The 15,584-nt window shown below is 37.8% G+C and overlaps 4 protein-coding genes and 1 long non-coding RNA gene across 5 annotated transcripts; 2 read left to right on the top strand and 3 right to left on the bottom strand.

Moving 5' to 3' along the window:
* Nucleotides 1-342: 342 nt before the first annotated feature.
* On the bottom strand, nucleotides 343-1,584 carry LOC125489692. Its single transcript, XR_007267177.1, has 3 exons — nucleotides 1,344-1,584; nucleotides 909-1,073; nucleotides 343-749 (listed from the first exon to the last, which is right to left on the bottom strand). It is a non-coding gene; the product is annotated as an uncharacterized LOC125489692 (long non-coding RNA).
* Nucleotides 1,585-5,884: 4,300 nt separating this feature from the next.
* Nucleotides 5,885-9,732, top strand: LOC105392782 (transmembrane protein 134). Its single transcript, XM_011564459.3, has 2 exons — nucleotides 5,885-6,160; nucleotides 6,627-9,732. The coding sequence occupies exons 1-2, from the start codon at nucleotides 6,006-6,008 to the stop codon at nucleotides 6,967-6,969; spliced, it is 498 nt and encodes a 165-aa protein (XP_011562761.1). The 5' UTR covers nucleotides 5,885-6,005; the 3' UTR covers nucleotides 6,970-9,732.
* Nucleotides 9,733-9,824: 92 nt separating this feature from the next.
* On the top strand, nucleotides 9,825-13,190 carry LOC105387890 (protein ALP1-like). Its single transcript, XM_048626380.1, has 3 exons — nucleotides 9,825-10,193; nucleotides 11,314-11,366; nucleotides 12,249-13,190. The coding sequence occupies exons 1-3, from the start codon at nucleotides 9,948-9,950 to the stop codon at nucleotides 13,126-13,128; spliced, it is 1,179 nt and encodes a 392-aa protein (XP_048482337.1). The 5' UTR covers nucleotides 9,825-9,947; the 3' UTR covers nucleotides 13,129-13,190.
* On the bottom strand, nucleotides 11,361-13,625 carry LOC119692016. Its single transcript, XM_038110994.2, has 2 exons — nucleotides 13,192-13,625; nucleotides 11,361-12,179 (listed from the first exon to the last, which is right to left on the bottom strand). The coding sequence occupies exons 1-2, from the start codon at nucleotides 13,367-13,369 to the stop codon at nucleotides 11,410-11,412; spliced, it is 948 nt and encodes a 315-aa protein (XP_037966922.2). The 5' UTR covers nucleotides 13,370-13,625; the 3' UTR covers nucleotides 11,361-11,409.
* A 639-nt stretch (nucleotides 13,626-14,264) lies between these two features.
* LOC105392783 (translation machinery-associated protein 16 homolog) lies at nucleotides 14,265-14,860 on the bottom strand. Its single transcript, XM_011564460.3, has one exon. The coding sequence runs from the start codon at nucleotides 14,768-14,770 to the stop codon at nucleotides 14,282-14,284; it is 489 nt and encodes a 162-aa protein (XP_011562762.3). The 5' UTR covers nucleotides 14,771-14,860; the 3' UTR covers nucleotides 14,265-14,281.
* Between the last annotated feature and the right edge of the window lie 724 nt (nucleotides 14,861-15,584).

Genomic DNA, 15,584 nt, shown 5'->3' on the forward strand with positions numbered 1-15,584 from the left:
CATTAGCTAAAACGTCCTATAACTGGTCTATTAATAAAGCTGCCTACAGACAGGCCCAACGAACGCCCCATATTTATCATAAATAATATGGGCAGATGAGGCGTTTGTTAAAAAAAAAGGTCCTTTTTGGAGAAATAGATGGCGTTGTCTGAGCTGTACCAACTGTCAAACCCTCAGAACACACTCAGATTTTGTATCAGCTCACATGTTATTCTGTGAGGCTAACGAAATGTGAAAGTGACGTAGGTAGGTAGTATTATTTTCTCTATGATGTCGATGTCACTGTTGCTTCAGCGTTCAGTGCGATTGTGCGTACAGCCGTTCTTTTCAAGTTTTCTCAGTTTCCTTGTGTTTCTCCTGTATTAATTGAGTTGTAGTTGAGCTATGTGCTCCTCCTCCCTTGATACTGTAGAGTTAGTGCACTCGAGATAGTGACAATACATAATTAAGTTTATCAACAGTCTCCAAACCAGTATAAAAATGAATAATTTTATCATTATTTTTTAAGTTATCCACACTAAAAAGGGTTCTTTTCAAATCTGTGTCTTGTTGAATTTGTGGCAATGTTTCAGGTTCAGTTTGCACTGATACATGATTTGGTATGAGATTTGAAACATTCAGATCTTCATCAATGGTTATTTCCGATCCAACTGTGTCAGGTGATGGATTTATTCGTAGAGGGTCGCTGTCTATGGTTTCCATCTCCATATTTAGTATAGGGTACTCCTCAACAAATGTGATTCGAGTGTCTGAAAAAAGTAGGTAAGTATATCTTATTAATAAGTAGGTAAGTATGCTGTGACAGAAATCGGTCGGACCTCATCATCATCAAGGTGAGACAAATATCATTGAAACTAATTAGGTAGCATAATTAATTACTTAGCTTAGATGATAAACTAAGCACCAACCTGATCTTAAGTAATTCTTAGATGCATTTGCAGGGTTGAAGTTACACTGATAAATTTCATTAGATGCGGCATTTTGAGGTTCTGTCTTTGAAGTAGACGCAACTGGTGTAGTCCAAGAAAATATTGAAGGAACCGCAGTTTTCTTTAATCTTATTTGTTTGCCACCTTTAAGAAAGAAAAGCAAGTGATTAATAATAAATTAAGTTATATGATAAATATAGGTACAGGTACTGACTGAGCAAGCAGCCTAGTGCATATAAAATGTAAAAAACTATAAGTACCTACATGCAGCTCAAATAAAGCCTACTTGGTGAGTCATGTTGGGCAACTCTACCTACCTGTTTGAGTGCTTATGCTAGATAGGTAGGTACCTACATAATATATCATGTTATGTAACAATGGTTAATTTACATTACCGCGAATGTTTTTACTTACGTGAATGAAAATCACTTGGTATGAAATGATCCGAACACAACCATGAATGTTTTCGTCGTTTCCAATCAATTTTTCGCACATTTATCCGAGTCGCCTTAATCCATTGTTGCGCCTGGTTTTCATCATTTGGAAATTTATGATTTCCTATATTTTTACAAGTTGCGACGGCACACATTCTCATCTTGTCTTGTAAGTATTTCTTTGGGATCTTATTTAGGATCATACAATAAATAAAAATAGAAAATCAGTGAGCCGTTTTCCTTGACAGCTGTCAGTTGAGTTTTTGGGTAAGCCGATAGATGACGTGAAAACGTAATGTACCAACTGTCAAAAATTACATAGAGAGCAACTGAGGAGAGCAAAGAGTACTAAACTCAGAATAAGAACTCACTAGTTGTGATTAAATGTCGGGTGGTAGGGCGAGCCACAGATTAGTCGAGCCGTCCTTCCGAGGCATGGAAGGAGCATGGAAGTAAGTAGGTACTATTATTATTATTATTACTTCCATGTTCCGAGGCGGCGTGTTTTGAAACTATACAATGCCAGAACGCAGAGGGTGGGACTGCTCACGTATAGTTTCAAATTAAAATTATACCATGATTTACTTGAAAGTATACAAGGCCATTACGCACTAATCGCGTATATTTTCAAGTAAGTTAGGCCAAAATTATGGCTTGAAAATATACTGCAGCAGTTACCACTGCGTACTAATCGTGTATATTTTCAAGTACTAAGCGGCAATGCGAGCACTTGAAACTATACGTGATTAGTTACCAGGTAGTTTGTTTTTATAATTAATACCCATAGATAGATAGGGTAGGCTCCCCAAAACTTGATGAAAAATATGTCTCTAATAGGTCTATAGGGTAATACACTCACGTGATTTTCTATTTTTATTTATGTAGGATCCCAAAAAAATACTTTCAAGACAAGATGAGACTGAATGCCGTCGCAACTTATAAAAATATAGGAAATCATAAATTTCCAAATGATGAAAGCCAAGCGCAACAATGGATTAAGGCGACTCGGATAAATGTGCGAAAAATTGATTATAAACTGCGAAAACATTCATGGTTGTGTTCGGATCATTTCCTACTAAGTGATTTTCATTCATCGTCATCATCATCAGCCTATAGCAGTCCACTGCTGGACGTAGGCCTCTCCCAAAGCAGGCCACTGTATGCGGTCTTTAGCTTTCCGCATCCAATCATAAAGCCACCTTTCGCAAGTCGTCACCCCGTCTAGCCGGAGGGCGTCCCAAACTGCGTTTGCCTAGTCGCGGCCTCCACTCTAGAAAACGTTTACCCCCATCGGTCATCGGTTCTTCGACAGATGTGACCAGCCCACTGCCACTTAAGCTTACTAACTCGGTGAGCTATGTCGGTGACTTTAGTTCTCTGTTGGATTACTTCGTTCCGGATGCGACCTTTCTTTTGTATTCAATACTGTTTAACCCATCATACCCGGCTTATCTTAAAGAGCGCTTTCAGTTCCGGTACGAATCACACAACCGCACACTGCGCTCTGCTCACAACTTACGCCTAAATATTCCTCCCCATTCTACAAAATTTTATAGTAATTCGTTTACTATACAGGCGATCACTTTATGGAATGATCTCCCATTAGACATCCGTAAAGCACCATCATTGGCTTCATTTAAAAGAATGTTGAAGGAACACTATCTTAGTATTTAACTGCATATGTTGTCTTGTTTTTGGAGCTCTTATTATATTATTTCAGACTTACGTATATATATCCTATTAAATCTGATTATTATATTTATGTAGGTCTATGTAGTCTATTATAAAATATATATCCTTATTTTAGGTATATAAGTATAATTACATGTAAGTTTATAGATTTAGTTTGTAGGGACTTATAATATAATAACTAAATCATTATTTTAATTTTTCCTTTACATTTCTTTAGTACACTTGACCCCTCTTTAAACAAAATATCCTTCCACCCTAAGGTTGTCTTGAAAAAATCGCTTTAAGCGATAAGACCGCCATTTTTGTACATATTTGTTAGTATTTAAGTTTTTGTAAGTTTCTTTTATGTGTACAAATAAAGAATATTCTATCTATCTATCTATCTATCTTTCAGAGAGACTCCAAGCATAACTCTTTCCATAGCTCGCTGAGTGAGCTTCAGTTTGTGAACCAGTCCCACTGTAAGTGTCCACGTATCAGCCCCATAGGTCATAACCGGTAGGACACACTGATCAATTCATTCAGGTAAGTAAAATAATTCGCGGTAATATAAATTGACCATTGTTACATAACATGATATTTATTATGTAGGTAGCAATCTAACATAAGCACTCAAGAGTTACCCAACATGACCCATCAAGTAGGCTTGGGTTTAAATTCATTAAAAAGGATTTCAGCTGCATGTAGAGGTAAGTACATACATACATTATAGTTTTTCACATTTTATATGCACTAGGCTGCTTGCTCAGTCAGTACCTACCTATATTTATCATAATATAATCTTAATTTATTATTAATCACTTGCTTTTCTAACAAAGAAGATGAAAGGAAAATGCGGTTCCTCCACTTCAATATTTTCTTGGACTACACCTAGAGAAAATATAAATAATGTACTCTGTGAATACTACTTAACTGCGACACTTTGACATTTCGTTAGCCTCACAGAATAAGATGTGAGCTTATACAAAATCTGAGGGTTTGACAGTTGGTACAACTCAGACAACGCCATCTATTTCTCCAAAAATGAACTTCTTTTTTTTTTAAACAAACGCCTCGTTCTCGCACGCAGCAGTCGCAGCACCCGTTTAAACGGCGCGGGTAGAACTATTCACAGTATACTTAGCACTATCCCAAGCCACATGCAGTCTGAGCCTCGGAAGGATGGCTCGCGCTACCACTAAGCACCCGACACATTTAATCACAACTAGTGAGTTCTTATTCTGAGTTTAGTACTCTTTGCTCTCTATGTAATTTTTGACAGTTGGTACACTACGTTTTCACGCCATCTATCGGCTTACTCAAAAACTCAACTGACAGCTGTCAAGAAAAACGGCTCATTGCAGCAACGAAGGTCAACGAAACCCGTTCGTTTGGCCGGTCTGTACGCAGCTTAAGGGAGAAAGACTACAAGGAACTACTGGGTACTACACTGCTCGAGAGTCGAGGCCGCGGCGACAAAGAGGCTAGACCTTCCCTACAGTTACATCCCTATAATAGCCCCAGCAGTTTTTCATGCCGAACCGGCGACGGGCTTCAAGGAAGATGTCTCGTCTTCTCGCTGTCAGGAACTCGCAGATGGAGACCGCCGTGCCTTTGAGCACCTTTTTCTTGTCCCACACAAGTGCCCTAGTTGCCCTCTCTCTAAACCGGACCAGAATGGGACGTGGTCGATCTGTCGCTGAAGGAGAGCCACTGTGAAGTCGGAAGCACTGTTTTATCTGGGACTGCTTGAAGTCACTGAGACCGAGTTTATCAACACACACAGCCGTCACTACAGTGGAGATCTCTTCATCAGGGGATTCACTAACACCACGGAAGAGCAGGAACTTGCGTCTCCCCTGGTTGTCGAGATCATCGGAGACCTGGGCAACAGCTGATATCTGCGTCCTCAGGAGATCGAGTGCTTGGAGCATGCACTCCCTGAAGCTCCGGAAGTCTGCTGCCAGCTGATCCAGGCTGGGAGTGGTGGTGCTGGTGGCAGCCAGACGAGCGTCAAAGGCGGCCAGGCCCTGGCTCATCTTGGCCTCCAACTTGTTGATGGCAGCCACCGGGTCGGGTGATGCCTGTGTAGGCTTGCTGTTGGTTCTCTTCTTCATGTTGTGATCGATTTTTGATGTGTCAGCAGTGGATTGGATGAAGTTGTTAATTAAAGTGCATAAGCCAGTATCTGTTGTTTACTTTTATGGACTAATAAGTAAGTATACTTTTAGTGTAAACAGTGTTCAAATAAACGTAAATAAACAAGATATTTTGAATTTATTTAATACGAAAACAAATACACAAGTGTATCAGTAGTCATACTGAAACTTTTAAGTCTAAGGTTCGTCTGTACTACCTCCAGAAACAGAACAATCAGCTTAACTGATATAATACACATGTTTTGTTGTAAGTAGTATGTAAGTGTGACGATGATATTATTATATATATTATCTTTGTGAAGTATAGTATGTATTAGGTTTATGTATTGTATATGTATGTAACTTATAGGTATATATTTATTATATACAAGTAAGTATATTCTAGTGTTTATAGGTATTTTAAACAAATTGACTTTTTCCTCTCAGTCTTTCGCACTACCTATAACTTTCTCCACAACACCCAAGGTTAGCTGGAAGAGAATGCTGTTAGCATTAAGTTCGCCTATGTACATATTTAGTATTGTGCAATAAAGTATTTAATAATAATAATAATAATATAATATTTTATCGGGAAGACCCCGATACGTCCGACACGATTTTGGACTATACTCCTCAGCAGTTCTCAGAATAATAGATTGCTTTTCTACATATAGTACATGTTTGTAGTCATTTCGTAAGTTTCCGAACGCACCTATCATAATCAATATGGCGCATGTTGATATGAAAAATTGACAGCTGTGTGTATTTGCTTGGCCTTTGTCCGAAACTGTGATGATTCTTTTACATCTCCAGTTTACCAATAAGTTTTAAAAATGACGAAGCCATTTGGTAATAGTGACAAACGTTTCTCCATCGACGACGCCTTCGAAGAGGAGACGGATGAGGCGATCAGGGTATACGGAGCCACCGGAGACAGGTCGCCTCTTCAAAACACCAAATACAAGGATGATGGAGACTTTATACCCAGGTAAACACTAGATAACACGATTATAAATTATTGTATTTGATTAATTTTCTGCGCAGTTCGTTTTATTTGCAAATTCCAGCGACATTTTCTATCCTGAACTTGACCTTTATGATTCATAATTTTCATATACGGTGCAAAGGTACTCGAACTTCCTGCTTCAAAGGCCGTTACTCACGCCCCAGAGACACAATTCGCACTCTTTAGAGCGATAATTATCTGCTAATATTTGATAATTACCACAACTGGTACAATAACCTGCAGAGTACATTAACTTGTTTTTACGTATTGTTTTGTTAATAGGTACGCATATAGGCTAATGGGTTAAGCTATTGGGATCTACCTGATTTAGTTTTCAACCTATAAGTGGTTCCAATTTACAATTCATATCTAAATAATTTGATTTGACTAAATGAGATATTTTGTACATAATTAAAAGTATCTTAATTATTTATATAAATAATTTCAGCAAAACCTACAAATGCACTGAAGACACAACATCAAGGGACTCAGACTCGCTCATCCACGAGTATGTGGAGGCGACACAGTCCATGTACTGCTGGAACCACCCCAAGGTGCGAGAGAACTGGAAGACAGTCTGTGCGGCCGTCACTCTGCTCATAGTTGGCATCGGTCTATTAGGAATGGGCGCCTTCGCTGTGGCTGAGCCAGAAAACGGTCTCCAAGGAGCTGTATTCTTCGTTGCTGGCATGATCTGCTTTGTCCCGGGAGCTTATCATGTGGTCTACATCTGGCTGGCAGCTCGGGGTCAGAGAGGGTATGACTTTTACCATTTACCACTATTTACCTGATTCTATTTGTACCTAAATCTTATGTTTAAATCAAGATGTGAACAAATGGGAAGTTGGAAAGCAATCGCAACTGCTTCAGGATTTGCCTGTGGAGGCAAGTTTTTGTTAGCAAATAATATTAATTTAAACTATTGGCACATTAATTATTGAATCCACCCATAATTTTACTGCTATCCTGGTGATAGCTGATGTTTTGAAATATGGATCTTAAATTGATTAGAAGAAATGTAACACAATAACAAATTAAGTCCAATTCTTAAATTGAATCACCAATTTATTATATAGGTAGAAATTGTAGATGAAATCAAAAGTTTTTTTTATGTATTGTTATAGAGACATAAATTGAAAATTACTTACTATATTATAGAAGACATACAATAAAATATTTAAAGAAATATTCTATGCAGAGTTGAAAATTACCTAAAATATAATACCTTAAGCACTGTTCCTAAATAAAGATACATTAAACAGTAGTTACAGAAAACATTTTAATCTATTTTATTTTATGCAAAACAGTGCCTATGTTTTGTGAATTGAGACATTTTCTTTCCAACTGAGGTGCCCACAGTAAAAATATTAATAAGCATATTATAATTTTCAATTTAGATTGGTGTTAATCCAATCATGTTTGTTGGAGTTATGGTGTATTAACACATTTGCTTCTGCAGAAGTATCCACTTAAATTAGATTCAATATGACTCATCCAGTTCTGATGCAAATGTGTGAATATGGCATAAACTAATTGAAGTGCCTAGATGCATTTAAAACATAAATGCTTCTATTATGTATTGTGAAGGAGAAAGTATGTGGGTAGTATATTAATGCACGGATTTACTTTCGAAAACATAATTATGTAAATTGCTAGTCTTTATGTGTAGACACTTTCTAGAATCTATAAGCTGCTAATGTTACACTCTATTTATGTGTCTCTTATAAGGGGAAATGCTAGGAAAGGTGTTTAAACACTGGGCCTGGATTGACCTGTTAACATTTACTAGTTTTACAACCCTAATTTGAATAAGGTCAAAACTATACAATAGCAACATATATTGCCTGTGCTCATTGAGCCAAGATTTGCATTAAAAACAGTAACTTAATAGTTCTTTCATTTGAAGGCAAAAGCTGGGTTCTCACTTGTGTCATATCCCCTTTATCAGATCTCTGTGTGTAGCTAGTTCAATTCTTGATATAAGAGATCTTCTTCTTCTTCTTCTTCTGGTGCCGTCTCCTATCGAAGGTTGGCAATCATCCTGCTGATTTCCGTCTTGGAGGCCGCCGCACGGAACAATTCTCCAGTGCTCAGCTGGAACCACTGGCGTAGATTTTGCAGCCATGATGTCATTGGCCGCCCAGGCCTCCTCCTGCCTTGTATTTTCCCCTGTGTTATTACTTGGAGGAGTTCGTACTTGGGGTTTCGCATTATGTGGCCGAAGTATATAAGAGATCATGAATATTTAAATAATGCATGAAGGAGTGTAACATTAGCCATCATATTGTTAGTTACTTTAGTTTTAATAAACAGATAGTACCTACGCTATGGAGATGAGTCAAAAGGTGAGGAATACTGTCTTTCTCTATCAAATTGAATCTCTGTCCTATCTCATTGGCTCATCCTCATACAGATACTTTGTAGTATACAAGGCAAAGCTCCAGACACACAGATATAGATTTGCGTAAGCATATATCACAATGATTATTGAAGCTGAAGACCTTGCACGGGGCGCAAGACGCGCGACATAAAAAAGTACTCTGTAACGCGTGAGACGTCCAATACGTTACAAGAGTCGCGGCTTCGAGAGCGAGTGCAACGGAAAACTTTTGTGACGTCTTGAGTTCTGTGACCCGTGCTAGGCCTTCTGTACAGTGTCACTTTTAACATCTCCGCTCTAACACTGGGCGCAACTTTTCATGTGCTCACTCAAGTACATCCACTGGCGCATCTATTTGATCTCTATCTGTGACAGCCCCTATACCAACAGCTATTACTCAAAATAGCATTGAAACGAAGTGGCTTCACACAGATTGGTGGTAGGAGTAGGACGCTAATTTGGTAATATATGAATACCTAATAGTTTTTCTATTCAATTTCTATCGGAAACAAGGAATATATATATTTAAATTGATTTCGATTTTACTTATGAGTATAAAACTTTATGAATTTTATAATATAACTAAACATATTAGAAAGAAAGATCTCTTAAAAATATATATTACGATGATTGTAGCATAAACTGCTTATTTATCTACTTACTAAGTAGCTTTTTTATGTTTGGTTTTTTAATTAAGAAATGGGTAGCAAATATATGTTATTGAATCGAAAAAAACTACACAACATTATTTTGTGACTAGCGGTTGTAATAATTTATTGGATTATTTTTAAATTTCACAAAAATCATTTTAAATTAAATGTACCTAGTAAGTATACTTTAGTAAGGCTTCCTCTAGGCTAGATGTGTGGTTCTGTGTGCGTATGTGATCTGTTAATACCACTTATAATATGTAATTTTGCATCAGTCCACTCCAAATTCAAACAAGAATAATTACTTAGCTCTATTAGGAAAAGTGTGATAAAAAATGTTTTGTTCTTACTCTTTTCATATGGAAACAAGTGGATTCTGTTCATCAGTACATTATTCAAACTTGGTATTGTAAAATCAATTGCATTTGTACCTTGTCAAGTTGTCTATAATAAAATAAATAACAAATTGAATGTTGGAAATGAAATGTATGGTTTGTGAGTTTGACAAGGTATAAAGGTGTGTAGCAACTTATGAAGCTGACTGTTCATCCCTGTGTCAGTTGGAGTCATACACTATGTCGTGAACACTGTATAGGTACCTACTGTAAGAGCCTGTCCAGACGGAGCGTTTTGCGCGCGTAAGCTCTCGCGCGTTTCAATTTATGTTGCGTCCAGATGCTGCGTTTTACGCGCGTTGCTACGCGCGGTGTCTGGCGGACGGATTCAGCCAGTTTTAAAAATGGAGCCTCTCACAGCGGTTGTGTTGTGGCTTGCGTACCGTCGATGGAAACGTCGTAAACGTAGAGAAAGTCGAAGATTTAACGTGCATCCAATTCTACGAGACAGAATGACGCAAAGTATGTTTATAACATTATACCCAAAGCTGAGAGAACACAACGAAAAGTTTTTCAATTACTTCCGGATGTCAGTAACATCGTTCGATGATTTGCTAAAACTTATACAAGATGATTTGACACCCAACAGAATCTATGTGCTAAAGCAGTGTTTTTCAACCTGTGGGTCGCGACCCCCTGGGGGGTCGCGAAGCTTCTGTAGGGGGGTCGCCAGAGGCCGAAAAAACTGGGAACTTTAGAACAAAAACGATACTCGTAAATACAGTTAATATTCGTATTTAGCGATACGGCTCGCGACCTATCACGTGAGTACAAATGTAAGTACAGCAAAAAGCGGGTGCAATCTATAAGTTAATCTAAAAATGGCTAACGACGGCGGTATCTTCGGCAACTTCTACATCCCAGGCACCAGGGATTAGGAGGTAGGTTCTAAAAATTTGAATAAGCATGACAAGGGGGATGGCCATGGCAGTTTTTGAAAAAAAAAAAAAACACTTTCAAACGGAAGTTATGATTTTTTTATCAACTGGCGACGCTATAGTTCTGCGTATAATAGCGCAAAAGACAAGACATAATTCTTCAAATTGTTATCTACCACCATTTTCATACCAGGTAGGTATATAATATGCCTTGATGTTCACCTCACAACCGGCTTCTTCAGCAAAAGATTGTGTCGACGAAAAAGCATATTTTTTTGCAGTGATGATAAGTATTTTTTTTTCACCCTTAAAGATTTTTATTCAAAATATTTAAGAATGCTGAAATAAGTCAGAAAGAAAAGCTTATTTCAAAAGAAATGGTATGTCGACGTATCTGATGTACGGTGGCCTGCGCCTAAAAGTATACAGGCGGAGTTTTTAAAATAGCGATCTCAAGCTCACATGCTGCTCAAGCACATCCACATAAACACCACTGCTACACATCACACACAACACGTCCCCGGATTTATAACAGATGTAGCTGGTCTCTTCATCATCAGGGATCGCAATTTTAAATACGGTGGCCTACCGTACGTACCTATGTAATTGTAAAATAATGTGTATCATATCTGACAAGTATGATGACAGGTAAGTACCTATTTTATATCCGAATCCTAATCATGGAGACCACAAATACGTCGTATGGAATGAATATTGGTAATACTGTAACATAAAGACGTACATAATAAAAAATAAAAAACCGAAGGGTCAAGGGGGTCGCGAAATATTTTTTTACACCAGGGGGGTCGCATCATGAAAAAGGTTGAAAAACACTGTGCTAAAGGATACTGTTTCTGCCGAAGAAAAACTCGTGATTACTTTGAGGTAATAATATTTATTATTTTTATACTTTTTTCCCTTAATCAATTTAACAATCTCGGTATAGCTCCATCAATTCACTCTCTTGGGAATCTTGAGTAGACGCCGGTGATGGGTTATTGTAGTTAGACGCCGGTGATGGGTTATTGTAGTTAGACGCCGGTGATGGGTTAGATTGGGAATTGCGTTGTCCAGTGCAATAACGTGAAAACGAAGATGCTGAAGGGTCTGTTTCGTTATATCCTGTATCGTTAAAAAATCCTCTTTGTCCGCGGTGTGTCATTCCTGCTTGGTGATTATATTGTGGTGAAGGTGCAGGTGAAGGAATATAATGTGAAGGTGAATGACATGGGGCTCGTTGAGCTTTTTGGAGCACATTCATTAAATCAATTTTAGCTTGAAGCCTCATTTCTTCAGGTACTTTAATAAGCTCCTTATGCAGTGACAAACAAAATAGTTTATCATCATCAGACTCCGATGTTTGTGGCTGATTTCTAGGTGCTAAATTTTTGCTTATAATGGCAAGAAATTCCTCATCGGCTGCGTTCATTTTTTTTTTCTTTTTCGGCTGGCTAACTGGAGGTCTCATAACATCTTCCCCGTCGCCAGAAATGTCTTGTTCTTCAGGTGCAGCAGGCGAGGAAACGATGTTGCTATCAGTAGTTTTATTGCGTGTCGATCGTTCGAGGAACATCAAACGTTCAAAATATATATATTTATTTTTGCTGGCTTTTGATCCAGACGGTGTGGTTTTTATCCTTTTCATTTCTCTGACAAAGCCATCACGCAATCCTTTCCACTTCTTTTGCAATAACATTCCTGAAATAATAAAAAAAATATTGAAACGACCTTACTAAATATTTATATTTAATAACATTTTTTTTTCAGATATTTGGCTACAGGATGTTATTTTGCGGACTTGCATTATGCCTACAGATTGGGAAAGTCGACAATTATCGAAATAGTACAGAAAACTTGTTACGTCATATGGCTAAAACTGCAAAATATAGTGATGAGAGAACCTACGAAAGCAGAATGGGAAGAGATTTCAAAACAATTCCAAAAGTATACACATTTTCCAAATTGTATCGGCGCCGTAGATGGCAAGCATTTCCGTATCATAAAGCCTGACCATTCTGGGTCTCTTTTCTATAACTATAAGAATTATTTTTCAACTGTTTTATTGGCTGTATGCGATGCAAATTATTGTTTTATTTCTGTAGATATCGGCGCATATGGCAAAAGTAGTGACTCCACAATTTTCAAAGACTCCGTTTTGTATAAAAAACTTGTCGACAAAACTTTAGATATTCCAGACCCAAAGCCAATATCGCAAACAGATACAACTCCCTTGCCACACGTGATTGTAGGTGATGAGGCGTTTGGTCTATCTGAAAACGTAATGCGCCCTTATTGCGGTAAATCTCTAACAACCAAAAAAAGAATTTTCAACTATCGCCTATCCAGAGCCCGGCGTTACATTGAATGTTCCTTTGGTATTTTGGTAAATAAATGGAGAATATTTCATAGACCATTAAATGTTGACATTGAGTTTGCAGAAAACATCATTAAAGCTTGTTGTGTCCTTCATAATTACGTAAGGTTAAGAGATGGTTATAGATATGATGTCACTCTGTACGAAACTTCCCTAAATAGTTTGAACTGTGAGGCAGTGAGGCCTAATGCGAGATCTAAGAATATAAGAGACAGATTCGCTGATTATTTTGTAAATGAAGGGAAAATCCCTTGGCAAGACAAGATGGTATAGTAGTTTGTAGTAGCCTACGTAGTTTAAGAAATAATCTTATTAAATAAAGTAATTGTCACTTACCCAACGTTTTTTTCTTTTCGTCGGAATCACCAGCTTCGCAAAAAATTTCGACTATTTCTTCCCAATTCCTACGTTTAATGAGTCTATTTGCGTAATCAGCAGATTCCATATCCCATATGGCTATTCTCTTTTCAACTTCTTCAATTAAAAGTTCGGTGTCGAAGTTATCGCGCTCCATTTCAAATCTAAATACGTCCACTCTCTATGGACACGCGCATACTACTGAACGCTCCAATGCCGCCAGAGTATCTCGACTCGCGCGGCGCTCGCGCGTAAAACGAGCGAGTCGAGAGTCGGGCGCATGACACGCGTTTTACGCGCGAGTTTTGAAACGCGCGAGAGCATCTGGACGGAGTGCTTGTAGCTCTAGTGCCTCGGGAACGCGCGAGTGTCTACGCGCGTAAGCTTACGCGCGCAAAACGCTCCGTCTGGACAGGCTCTAAAGGTTGTCTGGAAAAGCTGTCTGCCTTTTGCATCCTAATTAACTGTATTACTTATTTATTTTGGAGTACAAATATATAGTACTGCCATATTACAACCATTGCTCATGTCTGCCCAGTCTTATTATATGCTATACAGGGTGTTACTACAAGCAACAACTAGATGACAACTGCATTTTAAGAGACTGTTTCACAATGTCTGGATAATAGCTACCTGCATGATAAAGAACATAAATGTCTTATTCCATAGGTAACCATTACCCACATTTTCAAACAGGCTCTAAGCCTCCAGTATCTTTTGAATGTGATATTATGACTGACTTTTGTGTTGCAACATATCAGGTAATTATGTGTGAGTTATGCCCGGGACTAGCATGAATGTTGAATAAGTATTTTAAAATTATTAATTTATTTTATACATATTTGTGTAGATTATATTGTGTTCATTTTTTCACTAACCATTTAGTTCGTGCTGGCCCTGAATTGTTTATAATTATGTATACTGTCTACCTTTTCTGTTGTACGGAAAGTTGTAAATACTTGATTTAATATAGTCATCTTCAATTCTTACTTGTTTTATTTTTCCTACAAGCCTTCCCCTAGGTAATTAAAGTAAATAAAAGCCATTCAGTATCTATTTTAGATTTATATTACGTTAAATGCTTTCTACAAATTCTCTTTAACTTGAAATGCTGGAGGAACCTCAGCTCTCCGTTCCAGTTCTTCAGCACCTTCATCTGCTGGTGGTCCATGAGGTCGGGCAGCTCCAGGCCGCAGGTCGCGAACTCCTCCACCTCCCGCTTCTTGGTTATGTTGATGATGTCCTCTCGGCTGGCGTGCTGACGGTTTCTCCGCTGACCAATCGAGTTCTTCAAAGCTATCTGCTCCAATTCCTCGTCAAACCTGGCCCGGGACTGCTCGATCAATTCCAATATTTGTTCCTTGGACAACACGGCACAGTCTTCCGGTATTCTCTCCTTGAACCACAGGATTTTTTCACCGACCAAGTTCTGTTTGACGTGAGTTCCTAGTTTTTTGTCGTCTTTCTTCTCGTGTTTTTTCATTTTCTTAACCATGGATATGGTTTTTCTGCTGTTGGGATGCTTCAGTTTGTCTATATCTCGCTTTACTTTATGCATTTTTGAATTTGTTTATCTTGGGAGCGTAAAAATTTAAATAAAAACACGTGGGTACGAGGGATAGCAACAAAACAGCTGATTATTTGACAGTTGACACATAAACTGTCATTCTGTCTGTGGCTCGATGCGCTGATCAACTGTAGGTCCGTTCATTTTGAAGAAGGCTGTAATCGGATTGTTGTTAATATATTTTTTGCAAACTTTTCATTGCCATCTAGCACAGGGGTATAATCGTGACAGTTTTGACATTGCGAAAAAGAGACGCTTAGCTACATTAAGCGTAAGAGAGAAACGTTAAGCTGTACAGGTTTTTTTGTCCTTTTTGCTCTGGCGCCTGTTTACGTCAGTTTTGGCAGTTCTCTTTGCCAAACAATGAATACTATGACAAACAAAGGCTGACAGTTACAACAAATTTTTTCTAAAAGTTATTTATTGTTAATTTGCTAGTGATTTGTGGATGTTTATTAAGTTTATTAGAATATTATCACCACTTAACGAGTGTGAGACATGGGTGGGTATAGTTTGTTCGGTTGTACAGAGCATAGTGAACGAAAACACGATGGAACTATGGATGAGATATCTTTTCACATGTAAGTAGATAATATCAAGTTTTACAAGCTTACATTCACTACAGTACTATCTGTTGGCTTGATTTTAATATAAAACGATACCAATTTTAATACTGTAAGGTCTTTTAGTATCAATTTTAAGTAAAAATTACGAGGTAACATATAATAACAAATCTCATCGTGTTGCCAGTTATTGAAAATTTATTTTACCCAGAAACAATATAATATTATGTAAATAAAATACT

This window comes from Plutella xylostella, chromosome 16 (genome assembly GCF_932276165.1).
Source record: "Plutella xylostella chromosome 16, ilPluXylo3.1, whole genome shotgun sequence".
NCBI classification, from domain to species: Eukaryota; Metazoa; Arthropoda; class Insecta; order Lepidoptera; family Plutellidae; genus Plutella; species Plutella xylostella.

Coding starts and splice junctions, on each gene's coding strand:
- LOC105392782 (XM_011564459.3), top strand. CDS start 6,006: ATGACGAAGCCATTTGGTAATAGTGACAAACGTTTCTCCATCGACGAC. Junction 6,161..6,626: donor GATGGAGACTTTATACCCAG/GTAAACACTAGA, acceptor AAATAATTTCAG/CAAAACCTACAAATGCACTG.
- LOC105387890 (XM_048626380.1), top strand. CDS start 9,948: ATGGAGCCTCTCACAGCGGTTGTGTTGTGGCTTGCGTACCGTCGATGG. Junction 10,194..11,313: donor ATGATTTGACACCCAACAGA/ATCTATGTGCTA, acceptor AGGTTGAAAAAC/ACTGTGCTAAAGGATACTGT. Junction 11,367..12,248: donor AAACTCGTGATTACTTTGAG/GTAATAATATTT, acceptor TTTTTTTTTCAG/ATATTTGGCTACAGGATGTT.
- LOC119692016 (XM_038110994.2), bottom strand. CDS start 13,369: ATGGAGCGCGATAACTTCGACACCGAACTTTTAATTGAAGAAGTTGAA. Junction 12,180..13,191: donor CGAAAAGAAAAAAACGTTGG/GTAAGTGACAAT, acceptor TTATTATTTCAG/GAATGTTATTGCAAAAGAAG.
- LOC105392783 (XM_011564460.3), bottom strand. CDS start 14,770: ATGCATAAAGTAAAGCGAGATATAGACAAACTGAAGCATCCCAACAGC.